Genomic DNA, 13911 nt, shown 5'->3' with positions numbered 1-13911 from the left:
CTTTGAAAGTGTACGAGAATAAATAAATCGTCTTAACTTAACTATAACTTCTTTTATGGCCTTCGTGTGAACAGGTCTTTACCGTCAGTCAATAAACTTTGGTCACACTGCTCAGCACAGCGTTTTGTTGCCGGCGATTTGTAAAGTTGTTTGGTTATTGACTACATTGTTTTAGACATCATGACGCAGGCAACAGGTGATGCACGCATGCCAGATGAGGAAAGCGACCTGCTGCAGATTAAGCCACTGTAAGGAAACTTGATTTAATCTATATTCACGAAACTCAGCGGGAACGTTTATATTTTAGTGGTGCTGGCCAGGAAGTGGGACGCTCCTGCATTATGTTGGAATTCAAGGGCAAGAAGATTATGCTGGACTGCGGAATCCATCCGGGATTGTCCGGCATGGATGCCCTGCCCTACGTTGATCTAATAGAGGCGGATGAGATTGATCTGCTGTTTATTTCACAGTGAGTACTGCAGAGATTAGATGGCCATTCAACTTTTAATGGTGAATCCTTATAATTACCAGTTTCCACTTGGATCACTGTGGCGCCTTGCCCTGGTTCCTCATGAAGACCAGCTTCAAAGGCCGCTGCTTCATGACCCATGCCACTAAAGCCATTTACCGATGGATGCTGTCCGATTACATCAAGATCAGTAACATATCCACCGAGCAAATGCTGTACACGGAAGCTGATCTGGAGGCCTCCATGGAGAAGATCGAGACGATCAATTTCCACGAGGAACGCGATGTGATGGGCGTGCGCTTTTGTGCCTATATTGCTGGTCATGTTTTGGGAGCTGCCATGTTCATGATCGAGATTGCTGGTATCAAGATCTTGTACACTGGTGACTTCTCGCGGCAGGAGGATCGACATTTAATGGCCGCCGAGGTCCCACCCATGAAGCCGGATGTTCTTATCACAGAGTCCACCTACGGCACTCACGTCCACGAGAAAAGAGAGGATCGAGAGAACCGATTTACCTCGCTGGTGCAGAAAATAGTACAGCAAGGCGGCAGATGCTTGATCCCTGTATTCGCCTTGGGCCGTGCCCAAGAACTGCTACTTATTCTGGATGAATTCTGGTCACAGAACCCGGATCTGCATGAGATTCCCATCTACTATGCCTCATCTCTGGCCAAGAAGTGCATGGCTGTCTACCAGACTTACATCAATGCCATGAATGATCGAATAAGACGTCAGATAGCAGTGAACAATCCATTCGTTTTCCGCCACATTTCCAACCTGAAGGGCATCGATCACTTCGAGGATATAGGGCCCTGTGTAATCATGGCTTCGCCTGGTATGATGCAGTCGGGATTGTCGCGTGAGCTCTTCGAGAGCTGGTGTACAGATCCCAAGAACGGAGTGATCATAGCCGGTTACTGCGTGGAAGGCACTTTGGCCAAAGCCGTTCTCTCCGAACCGGAGGAGATCACCACACTGTCGGGTCAGAAGCTGCCGCTCAACATGTCCGTCGACTACATATCCTTTTCGGCTCACACGGACTACCAGCAGACTAGTGAATTCATCCGCCTGCTAAGACCAACGCATGTCGTGCTCGTCCACGGGGAACAGAACGAGATGTCGCGTCTGAAGTTGGCCCTACAGAGGGAATACGAAGCAGATGCGAGCACGGATATAAAGTTCTACAACCCGCGGAACACGCATGCCGTGGACCTTTACTTCCGAGGCGAGAAAACCGCAAAGGTGATGGGAAGCCTCGCTGCCAAGAACTCGGAGGTGGGAAGCAAACTCTCAGGCGTTCTTGTTAAACGCGACTTCAAGTACCATTTGTTGGCTCCTTCTGATCTGGGCAGTAAGTAATACATTGAATAATTTCCTTGTAAAAATTCCAATTAATTCAATCAAAAAATTGCCACAGAATACACGGACATGAGCATGTCTGTTGTAACCCAACGCCAGTCGATTCCTTGGGGCAGCTCGCTGACTACTCTAGAGCTTCTACTGGATCGCATTGGAGCCGGATGCGTGGAGGTGCTGGAGGCGGAGCGAAAGCTGCGGGTTTTCGGCTGCATCGAGCTGACTGTGGAGCAGAAAATCATTGTGATGGAGTGGCAAGCGACGCACGTGAATGATGTGTACGCCGATGCCGTTCTCGCCTGCATCATGCAATCGGAGTTGGGAGGAACGAATCTGAAGGGCGCCACAAAGCAAACCAAGTCAGAGGACTCCCGCTTTCGGGAGTGCCTCATCGAGACACTACAGGACACTTTCGGCGACAACTGCGTGCCAAAAATGTTCAAGGGCGATCTGCTGCCAGTAACGGTGAGCGGGAAACGTGCGGAAATAAACCTGGAAACCCTTGTGAGTGTTCGTCGAAGAGCCTTTCTAAAGGCGTACATATCGATAATCTGTCATTTTTTCAGGTCATTAACTGTTCCGAAGATGATGTGCTTCGCCAAATGCTCAACACGACGGTACAGAAGTTACACCAGACCCTAGTCTCCGCTCTTTGAGCACAGCGTAATTCTGGCTAATAAATCTCCATGTGTGAAAATGTTCTTTTTATTTATTGGTTCATATTGAAAGTGTAAAGTAAAGAAAAGTATAGTAAGCATGATCAAAATAGTGATTTTCCAATTGTGTTAGCCGAAGTAGATTTAGCGTTGAGTGCTCTTGGCAATCTGCTCCTTGAGCATGAGGATACTGGCCCGTTGCTCGGAGGGCAGCTGGGCAATCTGCTCGTCGGACAGCTGAAGCACCTGCATGATAAGGGCAGCCTTCTCCTGGTCGGAGGCATCCGAGGGCAGGACTCCATGGGCGCCTAGTCTGCTCTGCAACTGCTGAGCGGCCGCCTGTTGCTGTTGTGTTGGTGGCGGCGCTTGGGGAATGCCTTGCGGTGGTGCCTGCTGCTGAGGGCCAGGACCTGCCCTTAACCTGGGATCCATGGGACGCTGGCGCGGATCGCTGGGATAGGGGGCCGGTGGCGCCTGCGCCTGCTGCTGTGGGGGCATCTGAGCACGAGTTCGGGGATCCATCAGTGGCGGAGGCACTGGATTGGGTAAGGAACCACGCAAATCCTGGTCCATGCCACGGCCCATCATCCTGGGATCCATCGGCATTGGTCCACCAGGCACCATGCGCAAATCAATATCGTTTGGATGGACATTGGATGGGAAGCCAGGTCCGGGAACAGGCATTGGCGGCTGAGGAACCTGCTGCTGTTGCTGCGGGATCTGCACCTGCTGCTGCGGAACCTGTTGTTGCCCCATCATGGAGTGGTTTCCTGGGCCCTGGTGCGGATTGCCACCCAAAACGGGAGGCATTTGGTTGGCCTTGAAGAGCATGCCGAGTGCCTGCTGCGGATCCACGATCCTCATAACCACCATGGCCTGGAGCAAAGCGTAGGCCAACTGAGGATTGAGCATGAGCATCTGGCGTGCCTCGGAAGGATTGCTCACGATGCAGAGCTTCATCTGCTTCATCAGCTCGTACATTTGCTCTGGCGGCAGGGATGCCACAGTTTTGGTGATGAGCTCGGGAGCATCCTCCGGCTCGCAGGGCTCACCATAGGGATTTTCCACCTGGGGTCCCTGAAGCAGCTGCTGCATCTCCATGCGCGACTTCTCCGTACAGGCGTTGTCCACGCGCAATGTTCTGCCACCGATCTCATAGCCATTCAGATTCCGCATGGCACTTAAAGCCGTCTCCTGGTCCTTGTACTCGCAGAAGCCAAAGCCCTTGGGTTTGCCACTTTCCCGATCGAAGACTAGTCTGGAAGATTAGGAATAAGAGGTTTGAGTAGGGTATTGCAAGGCTATAAATAAAAAGAAACTCACTTCAGTGACAAAACCGGGCCCACTTCGCTAAAAATCTCCTTCAGCTTCTCCTCGGTGGCCTCGTAGGGTATGTTCCCTACAAAAACCGACCGCATGGACTTGTCCATAATACTTTGTTCCTGCGCCTTATCTGTCATATCGGCTGTTTACTATTGTTTAATGCACAAATTCGAGAAAATCTTAGCAAGCGTTGACAAATTTGTCTAAATAATTCCCTGCGTTCCGGCTTGATGCTTCTTCTTCTTCTACTTGAGCAATTTCCCTTACCAGGGACTCAAATACATGTTTTTTTTTTTTGGAAAAAAGGCGGTATTAAACGAATTAAAATAAACGATTAACAAACCGTTTTATTATATTTTCAAATCTATAAACCTGAGAAAAGAATTAACAGATTAACATTTTTGATCGAGTTTTTGCTATTCCCGTCTGTTGGCATCACCTAAAAATGTTATATTTAGCGAGAAAATAGCTAAAGGGACTGCTCAGCCTTAAATACCACCACTGCTAGTGCTGGTAAGTTCCCGCAGCCCGCATACGTTTTGCAGCACTTCAACGCTTGGTGTTGTAATTTTTCTTGTCGCAAGGTGAAAACGATTTAAACGGTTTTCGGTAGTGAAAAGCGCAGCAAATTGCACGAATTGTACACCAAAGTGTAGATGAAAGTGGCGTTTATTCGTTTTAGATGCGACAGTAGACCAAAAACGGCTCGCACTGCATGAAAAACGTGCTTGAAAATTTTACTTTGTGTGTAGCCACACGCACTCAAACACACACAAACGCACACACACACACAGACAGAGGGAGATAAACGCAGCGATGGCCTCGCAGTCGTACTCGCACTCGCACATATAAAAAGCTCGCTTGTATATTGGAAGAAGGAGCGCACAAAGCGGAAGACGAGAGGAAAGATTTCTGTGTCATTGAACGAGAAAAAGAAGAAGAGAAGAGAGTCAGGAGCTCCTGGTCCTCCTGTTCCTCCTCCATATCCACTGCCTCTTCATACTCAAGCGGCCGCAGGTGCACCTCACTCTTTCCATTTCCAAGGATACGCTCTCAGCCGCTCGCTCTCTCTCCTCGATCGATACTGGTAATTAGCTGGCGTCCTCTCTTCGTGGAAGTGTCATTTCATTCCATGGATGAAACGAAAACGAAATCGATGGCTATGGCTGGTGAACAAAAGCGGAAATATGTGCATTTTTAAATAGTGTGTGTCTGTAATTATGTGAATAATAAGCAGCAGAAAAAATCGTACAATAAGTGGCAAGATCAGCGACATTAAGGCACACACACGCACGCCTCCACACTGGGAAAAAGGTTGGCTGCGATTGTTGTTGCTGCAAAGTGGGATATTGGACTAAATCATAATGCATTTACGCACCGTGTGCTCCTCTTTTTTCGACTGTCTGTGTGTGCATGTGTGCATGTGGGTGTAGTGTGTGCGTGGTGTGTGTAACCTTTGGCAAAGGAAAAATCAATAGCAACAGACGTAGACATTTGTTTGCCGCTGTTTATGTGCAGCCCTCGCATTGTCCTTCGCCCCCAAACAAAGAGCCACCCTTGCAGAGATGGCCAAATCCCAAAAAAGAAGCCAGCAAATATTGGTCTACAGACAGACTATAAATAAAAGCAAAAGTTATCGTAAAAGGCAAGCAGCAAAAGGCAAACCAGAGGAACGGCCAATAACTCGTCAGCAGGCTGGGTCTGGGTCTGGGTCGTTGCCTCTTTTTTTCCGATTCTGATTCCGTTTCTTCCTGCTGCTCTGGCTCCCCGAGCGAAAAAAGCTGCTCCAGAAGTTGTCTCACCAATCTGCGGCCGGCATTCCAATCCGCCATTTCCACTGCCCACGACTCACACCTGGAAGTTAAAAGCCTCTCCTCTCTTCCAAGCAGGACCTTCTAATCAAAATTCTCATGTTGGTCTTATGCGCCACTCTCGTTAATAAGAGAATAAGTTTAGAAACTTAAATATTAGAAGTAGATTTACTAAATCAATTGAATCGATTTAAAAAGGGCCCCACTGGTTTCGAAAATGGGAAATAGACTTTTAGGTGACTGTTAAGATTGAGTCAGCTTGTTTCAGTCAATATTCCTGTAGCCCCAACTTCTTACAATGACTGTTCGTCGAGTCACTTATTTTCTCATTTTGATCCTTTGAGATGCTTAATTGTTAACAATGCACAATATGATTAATTGTTTTTACTTAGTAGCTTTCTAAAGAACGAATTATTACTGGTAATCCAAAATCATTAGAAATGTGCTCTTATCAGCCTATCTTCATCAGCCTTTGTTGAATTTTTTTCTCGTGCTTTTATCTTGGTGGCTGTTAAAGAAATTAGTCACTACAAAGAAACTTGCATTGAAAGTTTTGTACTGATTCTTTGGTGCTACACCTGATAGTAAAACATATTTGTAGTTCTAATTGTGCAATATGATTAACTGATAACAGGTAGCACGCACGATGTACATCCTAAGGAGTTCCTCCTTTCAATCAAAATCGCCTCCCTAAAATAGAAAGTAGGGGTTTGTTATTAAAGTATCCACCTCTTCTTAAAGTTAGATTGGTTTCGTAAAACCGCGTTTCTTAAGATTTCACTGCACGCATTCCGCGGATACTTGATCGTTTGGATTGCCGGATGGCGCATTCTTCGCATATCGGGTATCGTTTCACCGAAGACGCTGATATCGGAGCGCAGAATGAGCCCAGGGACTGGTACAGAGACTTCTGGCATCAACATTCTGACATTCTTTGTTCTCCATTGCAGCTCGCCCGCGTCGAATCAGAGGATTGAGCAAGATGGACGTCAAGCCAAGGAGATACGTTGTTTTATGACTCTGAAGGGCAGCCAAGCCAGTCATCCGTCGCACTAGAAAGTTAGAAGCCAGGCTCCCAGAGAGCAGGAGCAGCCAGTGAGCAGGAGTAGGAGTAGGCAGGAGCCACACATAGAACAATATAAAATTGTCATCATGGTCGACAACAGCGTCCAATGCCCCGTGTGCACATTGTACCTGCATGCGGGAATGAATCTCTCCGATCACTTGGAGACGCATCCCAAGGAGCAAGTGATCAAGGCGCTGGTGCAGATGACGATCGTTGGAAACGGTGGCAACAGCATGGGTAGTGCTCTCGCTGCCGCCATGCTGACAGGAGGAACTGGAGGTGGAACCAGCGGCGGCGAAGCCAGTGCCGATGAGAAACCGGCAGTCTTATCACTACCTTCTGGCGGCGATGTCAAACCAGTCGTGGTCAATACCATATCAGCTGCAACAGCGCCTGTGCTGCCACCAGCACCACCACCTCTATCCTCCTCCCTCGTGGCAGCCTGCTCCAACGGAGCCGCCTCTTCCACAACCAGCTCCACACCCACCTCCAACTCCGCAAGCAGCAGCAGCAAACCGAGCAATCCACCGATGAAAGCACTGAAATGCGCAACGGCCACGACTGAGGCGCGAGCCAGCGCCAGCGCCAGCACATCCGCACATCCCACCACGAGCAGCGCGTCCACTTTGTACCAGCCACCGCAGGTCACTCCGGATTACCGCTTCAACCAGCAGCAGCAGTCACAGACGGCGGACTTTGGGCGTGGTGTCACCACCTCAACAGCCGCGCTGGTTATTCCACAAGTGCCTCAGCAGCACTTCCTCGCCAGCCATCAACAGCAGGCTCACTTTCCACATCAGCAGCAGACCCCGCAGCAACAGCATCAGCAGCAGCAGCATCAGCCTGCTCTGAAATTCAGCTACGCCACAGCTTTGCCCCCACCTCCGCCGTTGCAGGTAAGGCGCAAGGGTTTTGTACCTGGTCAAAAAGGGTATATCCCAGATTATAAGGTCCACGTCTGCATTCAATTTCGTATGAAGAGAAAAAAACAATAGTAATTACGAGTGAAATGTATACCCACTGTTCCCTTTATGCTTAGACATTGATTTTTATACATTATATTAGAATTGAATTCCGTTGTTAAACAGACCGATTTTTTTTACAGCTATTCACGCAGCAACAGCAGGCAGTTGCTCCACCGCAGACCCAGCAGCAATCGCACCAGAAACCACCTCCCGCCTATGGAGCCGCCATTAGTCAAATACGATCTCAGCACAACCAAAACAAACAGCAGCCACAGTCGCAAAGTGTGGCGTTGCAACACAACCTAGCCCTGGCACCACCGACGACAACAGCGGCTTCCACTTCACATGCAACTGCAGCTGTCAAGCAGCCCAGTAAGCCACATACGGAAGTATTCCTGAATCCCCCACCACCGCCACCGGCACAGCAACAGGTGCAGATCCACAATTTAGTGCAAAATCAGGGTCAACACCATCAGCATCCTCACCAGCAGCAGTCGCAGCCGAGCCAGCAGAGTCACCAACAGGCCCCGAATTCGCAGACCTACGGATTAGGGGTCAGCAGTAGCTGCAGTTCCTCCAACAACCCCTCGACCTCGGGGTCGGGTCTTCGTGCGAATCGTCAGACAAATTCTCCGTTCGGAGCACTGCTTAATGCTGCAGCGGCTGTGGCCTGCGCATCGCCGGCCTGTTCAACCACTTCATCTTCGGTATTGCGGTATGCGGAATCACCGGTGGCACACTACCTTGAGCGGGAAAATGGTGACTTCATTGTCCAGGAGACACCGAAGCATATTGTGGAGTGTGTGGAGAAGGAAGACGGCGAGTTCTCCGTCATCGAGCGCATTTATCAATCCCCGCCGAGTGTTCTGCACATACACGATGATGATGAGGATGACGAGGATGAAGAGGAGGAAGACGAGCATGAAGCGCCACCCGAGGAAGAGGACGGGGACGATGAGCGGGAGGAGAACAGTCACAGCCGTAATATGAGCAAGACAACGAAAAAGGCCCGTAAGACGAAGCCGAAGCGAGGCTCCAAGCGCATGTCGGACGAGGAGGAGTTTATGAGCCTTAGCAGCGGATGTGAGAGCGAGATGGAAAAAGAGCGTAAGCAGGAGCAGCCAAATGCCGCGGCATCATTACCACCTCCCTTGTGCACGGCTCCTTCAACGAGTGCTGCTGGAGCTTCCACCTCCAATCTGGCGGATAATCATTCCAATTCCGCGTCCAACTCCGCCTCCAATTCCAACTCCACCGCCACTACAAAGTCCAAGAAGAACCGGATTACTGTACTCAGCGATGTTCCGCTCAATATGAATGAGTACCTCCATTTGATGGGCAACATCGTAGCCTCCAGTCGTATTGGGGCAAGTCGACCGTTTGCGGCTGTGGCTCCTATACCACTCGTTAAGGTGGAGAAGGAAGAGCCCTTGGATGATTACGACAACGTGGCATTGGCCGCTAATGCCGAGCTGGAGCAGAAGCCCAGTCTTGAGCACGGTACTACCAGCGTTATTCGAATGGCAAGCACGGCTGCAGCGCCTACATCTGCAACGGCGACCGAAGTGTCTCCCGAGGATCTCACACAGCCGCCGCCCATGAAAGTCGAGGTCGAGGCGACCACCACATTGTTACCGCAGCGCTTTTCAACTCCCGCCCAGCATCGTGGGCCTAAGAAATTAGTCATCAAACCAAAACAACCAGCACCAGCGACTGCGACGACAACAAAAAAGACTGACACCCCATCTTCCCCCAGCAACAACCCATCCATATCAAGAGATCTGGTGCAGGTAAAGAGTGAGACCGTGGAGGCGCCAGCGCCGAGCAGTAGCAGTAGCATTCTGGAGAAGCACCTGACTACCAGCCGCAAACTGTTGCAGCATCACTCGGCGGTGAACGATGACGATGCTCGAGTGCTGTTGGAGTTTGCGAACTCGAAGCAGCCGCCGCCACTGGCCGCATCCAGCACCACTTTCGTGGTAAATGCCAGTGCAGGGTTTCCCTCGGCGGGGTCAGTTTTCGCCAGCAGCAGTAGCAGCTGTTCCAAAGCACCGGCCAAGCCGGGCGAGGAGTACATCCTGCCGGACAACAACATGGACGTGGATGAGATTCTGCTATCCTCGTCGTCTTCCTACACCTCCTCCGCAGCCCAGGTGCAGAACACGTTACAGCCGCCGGACTTTAACTTTCTGTACCACCAGACCACTACCACGGCCACGACGGCCACATACTTCAATCCCTTCTCTAGGCAGCAGCATCATCATCAGCAGCAACACGGGGTCAGCGATGCCACCAATGCGGCCACTTTGGCTTCGTCGTCCAGCAATTCAATGGACCACGACTCGATGAATGCTACATTCCGGGTGGCCAAAACCCAATCGCTGCAGTCATGGTACCAGCAAGAGCCGGAGCACGATCCACAAAATCAGGGTGGTGCAGAATCGGGAACAGCCACTCCCTCCAATCAGAGTCAGGATGTGGTCAGCCACCAGCCCACTAACTTTAATGCTGCTCTAGCGGCCGTCGATTGCTGTAGCGTTGCTTTGGACGAGGATGCAAAATATCTGGACCTGGACGCCTGCAAGCGGGAGCAGCTGAGCAGCAGCAGCAACCTGCCCTCCGCCTCAGCGTCCACAACGTCGTCGTCGTTCGCTGGTGCTGGCACGGAAAGCAGTTTGGTGGGTGGTCTGAATATCCGCACCGATGAGAAGATGCCCGCCAAGGGAGAAATCTCCGAGCAGGAGAGCAACTGCGACATCGAGAACTCCTGGAGTGAATCGGTAAGTTTAATTTTATTTCGGTTTTGTCCACAACTAAGTATAATTTTAATTATGTACAGGTTTATGGGGATATTTCTCAGCGGTATTTCAGAAACCAGTTTTCTGGCGGCTACAACCCTGATTGGCGACAGGATTATTATCCGGCTCAGGATCTCAGCGCTCAGCAGAGGGAGCAAAAACGGTAAGAGTTGGAATTTTAATCTATAAAGACGAGGTATAAAGGTTTTTCAATCTCCTAAACTCCGACAGTTTTGACTTTAATGCTGTTGATGATGAGGCTTCATCTAGCACGCGTAGGAGCCATCTGGCAGATGTCCTCCCGACAGCGGCCACCTCTTCTGCATGTACGTCATCGGCTATGCTGGCGGGTCCACCCATAGCTTCGACATCACGGGCTGCTGCTGAGGCGGCAGCGGAGGCGGCTGCTCTTGCCCAGCGGAAACCGCAGCGCCGCAAGCTCTACAAGTGTCCTCACTGCGAGGCGATCTTCGAAAAGCTTAAAGAGCGCAATGCGCACATGATTGGCGAGCACAACTACGTGCGGCAAAATCGGCGTCTAATTTGCACTCAGCCGCAAATCAATACTTCGATGTTGCCGCCACAGCAGCAGATGATGCTGCAGGCAGGTGAGGTTGAGGATTCCAAAGATGGCATTGTGAAGATAAAACAGGAGCAGTGCCAGGAAAAGCAGGATGTTGAACAAATGCACGACCATTCCGAACTCTTGGCTGATGTCAAGGACTCTGAGCTGATGGGCATCGGCGGTGATGGTGACTGTGATGCGGATGATGACATCAAGCCACCCAACCAGCTAGATGAAAAGCCAACGCTGCCGCCATTAGCCATGACGACGCCAGCAGCTAAGTTAGCAGCTTTGTATCGAATGCTCATCGCCTACAACGAATCCAAGCTCGGACAGGAGCGCAACAACCTTAGTGAGCTGGAGCAGAAGGCTATGGAAAAATCCATATTTCTCTGTTACGTCTGTCGTACCGATTTCCCGTCCGTAAAGCTCTATGACGCCCATCTCACTGAGCACCCGGCTGAATGCTTCACTTGCGGCAAGAAGTTCTACCGCTGGAAGAACTTCTCCCTACACCTTAAGCGGCACTTGGGCTGGAAGGAGTTCGGATGCTACGTTTGCGACAAGAAGTTCGTGGTGCGCAGCGCCTTGGTCGAACATATGCGGATGCACACGGGGCAAACACCTCTCAAGTGCAAGATATGCGGTAATTCAAATACATCATTTATTATTCATACCATGTGTCTATAAGTTATTCATATCGATGTAGTAGAAATACTTATATACTCAGCATTCTCATACACAAGCTATTATATTTTCCTAACTCACTCCTTTTATACACACAACAGGCAAAAAGTTCAAGCGATACTCGAATCTGACGCAGCACCGCAAGCGCCACACCAAAATGATGGTGCGCAAAAAGGAATACGTGTGCCACTGCGGTGAAGTTTTGCCCTCGAAGGCTCGCTTCCTGTGGCACAAGGAAACGCACGACCTGAAGCCGAAGTGCTGTCCGTACTGTTGCGATCGGTTTGTGCACGCCAACTCCCTACGCCGCCACATTCGGCTTGCCCACTCCGATAAGTTTGACTACGCCGAGCCTATGGAATGCCCTATGTGTAAGCAGATCTTCGCGAAGACGTCCATCAAGGCGCATATGGCGACGCATTCAACGGAGCCCCAATACGATTGCGCCATTTGTAGCAAGAGCTTCTCCACCAAATGGAATCTCAAGATCCACTCGTGGGTACACGCCAACCGGACAGCCAAGCCCTTTAAGTGCGAGTACTGCCCAAAAGCGTTCGTGCGAGAGCTAGACTTCAAGAACCACATCAACGCGCATAAGCAGATCAAGCCGTACACGTGCGAGTACTGCGGCTGCAAGTTCATCCGCAAGTACAACTACATGCGACACCGGCGCGAACATCACGGCACCAAGAAGTTCACCTGCGACCAGTGCGATAAGTCCTTCCATCGACACTACTATCTGATAGAGCACCGGCGAATGCACACCGGAGAGCGTCCGTTCACGTGCACCATCTGCGGCAAGAGCTCCACTACCAAGACCAACCACAACAAGCATCTGAAGATCCACCATTCGCGCGATCCGTTCACGGTGGAGGCCTAAGGATGTTCGGTGCCATTGGGCTTCGTAATCGAACTAAAGTTTAATATAATCATTACCTAGGTAGTTGTTCATGACTCTTCTATGTGTGTACTGTGTGTGTCTGTGGTTAAAACAACAAAACAAAACAACAAATTAGTATTACTTATCGAACTATATATTTAGTTAACATATGCGATTGCCAACTCTTGTTGAATAAGCAAACAAGAAACAATTATCACAATAATTACATTTTACTAATCTTACATTTTGGATGTGGTTTAAGAACGTAGCTAAATGTGAAAGTGTTCCCCATTCTCTTCCTCTGGATTCGAATTACAATTCGCGTCAACCGCTTTAATCCCATTTAGGTTTTAGATTTTAACCCACTTTAGTAAAATGTTATACCTAGTTCAGTGCAATATACATCGATTAAATACTATATGCCGCGATACTTTTCATTTCTGTAGTTTAGTTCGCATTAAGTTTATTCATTTACTTATCCATGCCTAGAAGAGCATACTAGTTAATTTAAGTTAGCCGAAATTGGTCTTAAAACTTTCGAGTTTTCCAGAACTTAAGCACATTCTAAGCGAAGGACACATACACAGAAAACGAACACCCATCTAACAACTTGTTATATAATTTGTATTTTTCTAATTAAAGAGAAAACTCTGCCAGCAATCGAACGTAAGCGAACACAACTGTCATATTGGATAACAAATTTCGATGTACGTAGCATATTTTTGATTTATAGTAGTTGCAACTTCTCTAGGCTATTTTAAAGGATTGTTTTAATGGTTTATTGCAGCATTAGTTAAAATTTGTAGCTCTAAGTGAACCCAACTTAAGTATAAATAAAATTTCACAATACATGCATACATGCATCATAATACGAAAACAAACAAATGAAAACAAAACAATTTTAAAATATTTACAACTTACGATAAAGATTTCAATGAGAACTAATGGAAAGAATCCCATTCTATGAAGGAAATAAATTCAATTTATGGATAATTACAAAACGATCAGCGCCTTTTATTGATTCTCTTACGGGACGACAGGTGGGAGGCGACTGACACCACTGATAAAAGTACAACTCAGTTCCAACTTCGAGAACTATATCACAGTTTCAGGATATTGTAAACCAGCAAAAAGGAGCGGCTAGAAAATATCTAAAAGTGAGAAGTCCAAGCCGAAAACATGAATTTAACATCAATTTAATGTAAAAAATCACCGGTTTCTGGCTTGAAATTAAATTTTAATTTCTTTATTTTAATGGTAACAAAAACTTAAAATATGGAGTAATACTGTCATACATATTCTTTTATGTAGCGTAGAAATATAGTAATTAAT

General features: G+C 48.6%; 3 protein-coding genes across 4 annotated transcripts; 2 read left to right on the top strand and 1 right to left on the bottom strand.

Annotated features, from left to right (window-relative positions):
* Nucleotides 1-83: 83 nt before the first annotated feature.
* LOC6551815 (cleavage and polyadenylation specificity factor 73) lies at nucleotides 84-2531 on the top strand. Its single transcript, XM_001979586.3, has 5 exons — nucleotides 84-248; nucleotides 308-469; nucleotides 532-1823; nucleotides 1890-2332; nucleotides 2395-2531. Exons 1-5 carry the CDS (start codon nucleotides 181-183, stop codon nucleotides 2482-2484), a joined length of 2055 nt encoding a protein of 684 aa, XP_001979622.1. The 5' UTR covers nucleotides 84-180; the 3' UTR covers nucleotides 2485-2531.
* On the bottom strand, nucleotides 2522-4228 carry LOC6551816 (cleavage stimulation factor subunit 2). The gene is made up of 2 exons (XM_001979587.3): nucleotides 3808-4228; nucleotides 2522-3742 (listed from the first exon to the last, which is right to left on the bottom strand). Exons 1-2 carry the CDS (start codon nucleotides 3942-3944, stop codon nucleotides 2629-2631), a joined length of 1251 nt encoding a protein of 416 aa, XP_001979623.1. The 5' UTR covers nucleotides 3945-4228; the 3' UTR covers nucleotides 2522-2628.
* Nucleotides 4229-4306: 78 nt separating this feature from the next.
* LOC6551817 lies at nucleotides 4307-13581 on the top strand. 2 transcript variants are annotated; one of them, XM_001979588.3, is made up of 6 exons: nucleotides 4307-4391; nucleotides 6569-7580; nucleotides 7790-10429; nucleotides 10489-10610; nucleotides 10679-11658; nucleotides 11801-13581. In XM_001979588.3, exons 2-6 carry the CDS (start codon nucleotides 6771-6773, stop codon nucleotides 12577-12579), a joined length of 5331 nt encoding a protein of 1776 aa, XP_001979624.1. In that variant the 5' UTR covers nucleotides 4307-4391; nucleotides 6569-6770; the 3' UTR covers nucleotides 12580-13581. The 2 variants fall into 2 exon arrangements, with proteins under 2 accessions (XP_001979624.1, XP_015009700.1); XM_015154214.2 differs by having other exon boundaries at nucleotides 4330-4894.
* The last annotated feature ends 330 nt before the right edge of the window (nucleotides 13582-13911 follow it).

Source organism: Drosophila erecta, unplaced genomic scaffold (genome assembly GCF_003286155.1).
Source record: "Drosophila erecta strain 14021-0224.00,06,07 unplaced genomic scaffold, DereRS2 tig00000000-arrow-pilon, whole genome shotgun sequence".
Lineage (NCBI taxonomy): Eukaryota > Metazoa > Arthropoda > Insecta > Diptera > Drosophilidae > Drosophila > Drosophila erecta.
The sequence above is the reverse complement of the archived record's forward strand: the minus strand, read 5'-3'. Positions and strand labels throughout refer to the sequence as shown.

Bases quoted from the DNA above. Each gene is read 5' to 3' on its own strand.
- LOC6551815 (XM_001979586.3), top strand. From the start codon at position 181: ATGACGCAGGCAACAGGTGATGCACGCATGCCAGATGAGGAAAGCGAC. The intron at 249-307 runs GTAAGGAAACTT...TTTATATTTTAG, and splicing joins CTGCTGCAGATTAAGCCACT to TGGTGCTGGCCAGGAAGTGG. The intron at 2,333-2,394 runs GTGAGTGTTCGT...TCATTTTTTCAG, and splicing joins AAATAAACCTGGAAACCCTT to GTCATTAACTGTTCCGAAGA.
- LOC6551816 (XM_001979587.3), bottom strand. From the start codon at position 3,944: ATGACAGATAAGGCGCAGGAACAAAGTATTATGGACAAGTCCATGCGG. The intron at 3,743-3,807 runs GTGAGTTTCTTT...CTAATCTTCCAG, and splicing joins GGCCCGGTTTTGTCACTGAA to ACTAGTCTTCGATCGGGAAA.
- LOC6551817 (XM_001979588.3), top strand. From the start codon at position 6,771: ATGGTCGACAACAGCGTCCAATGCCCCGTGTGCACATTGTACCTGCAT. The intron at 10,430-10,488 runs GTAAGTTTAATT...AATTATGTACAG, and splicing joins AGAACTCCTGGAGTGAATCG to GTTTATGGGGATATTTCTCA. The intron at 10,611-10,678 runs GTAAGAGTTGGA...AAACTCCGACAG, and splicing joins CAGCAGAGGGAGCAAAAACG to TTTTGACTTTAATGCTGTTG.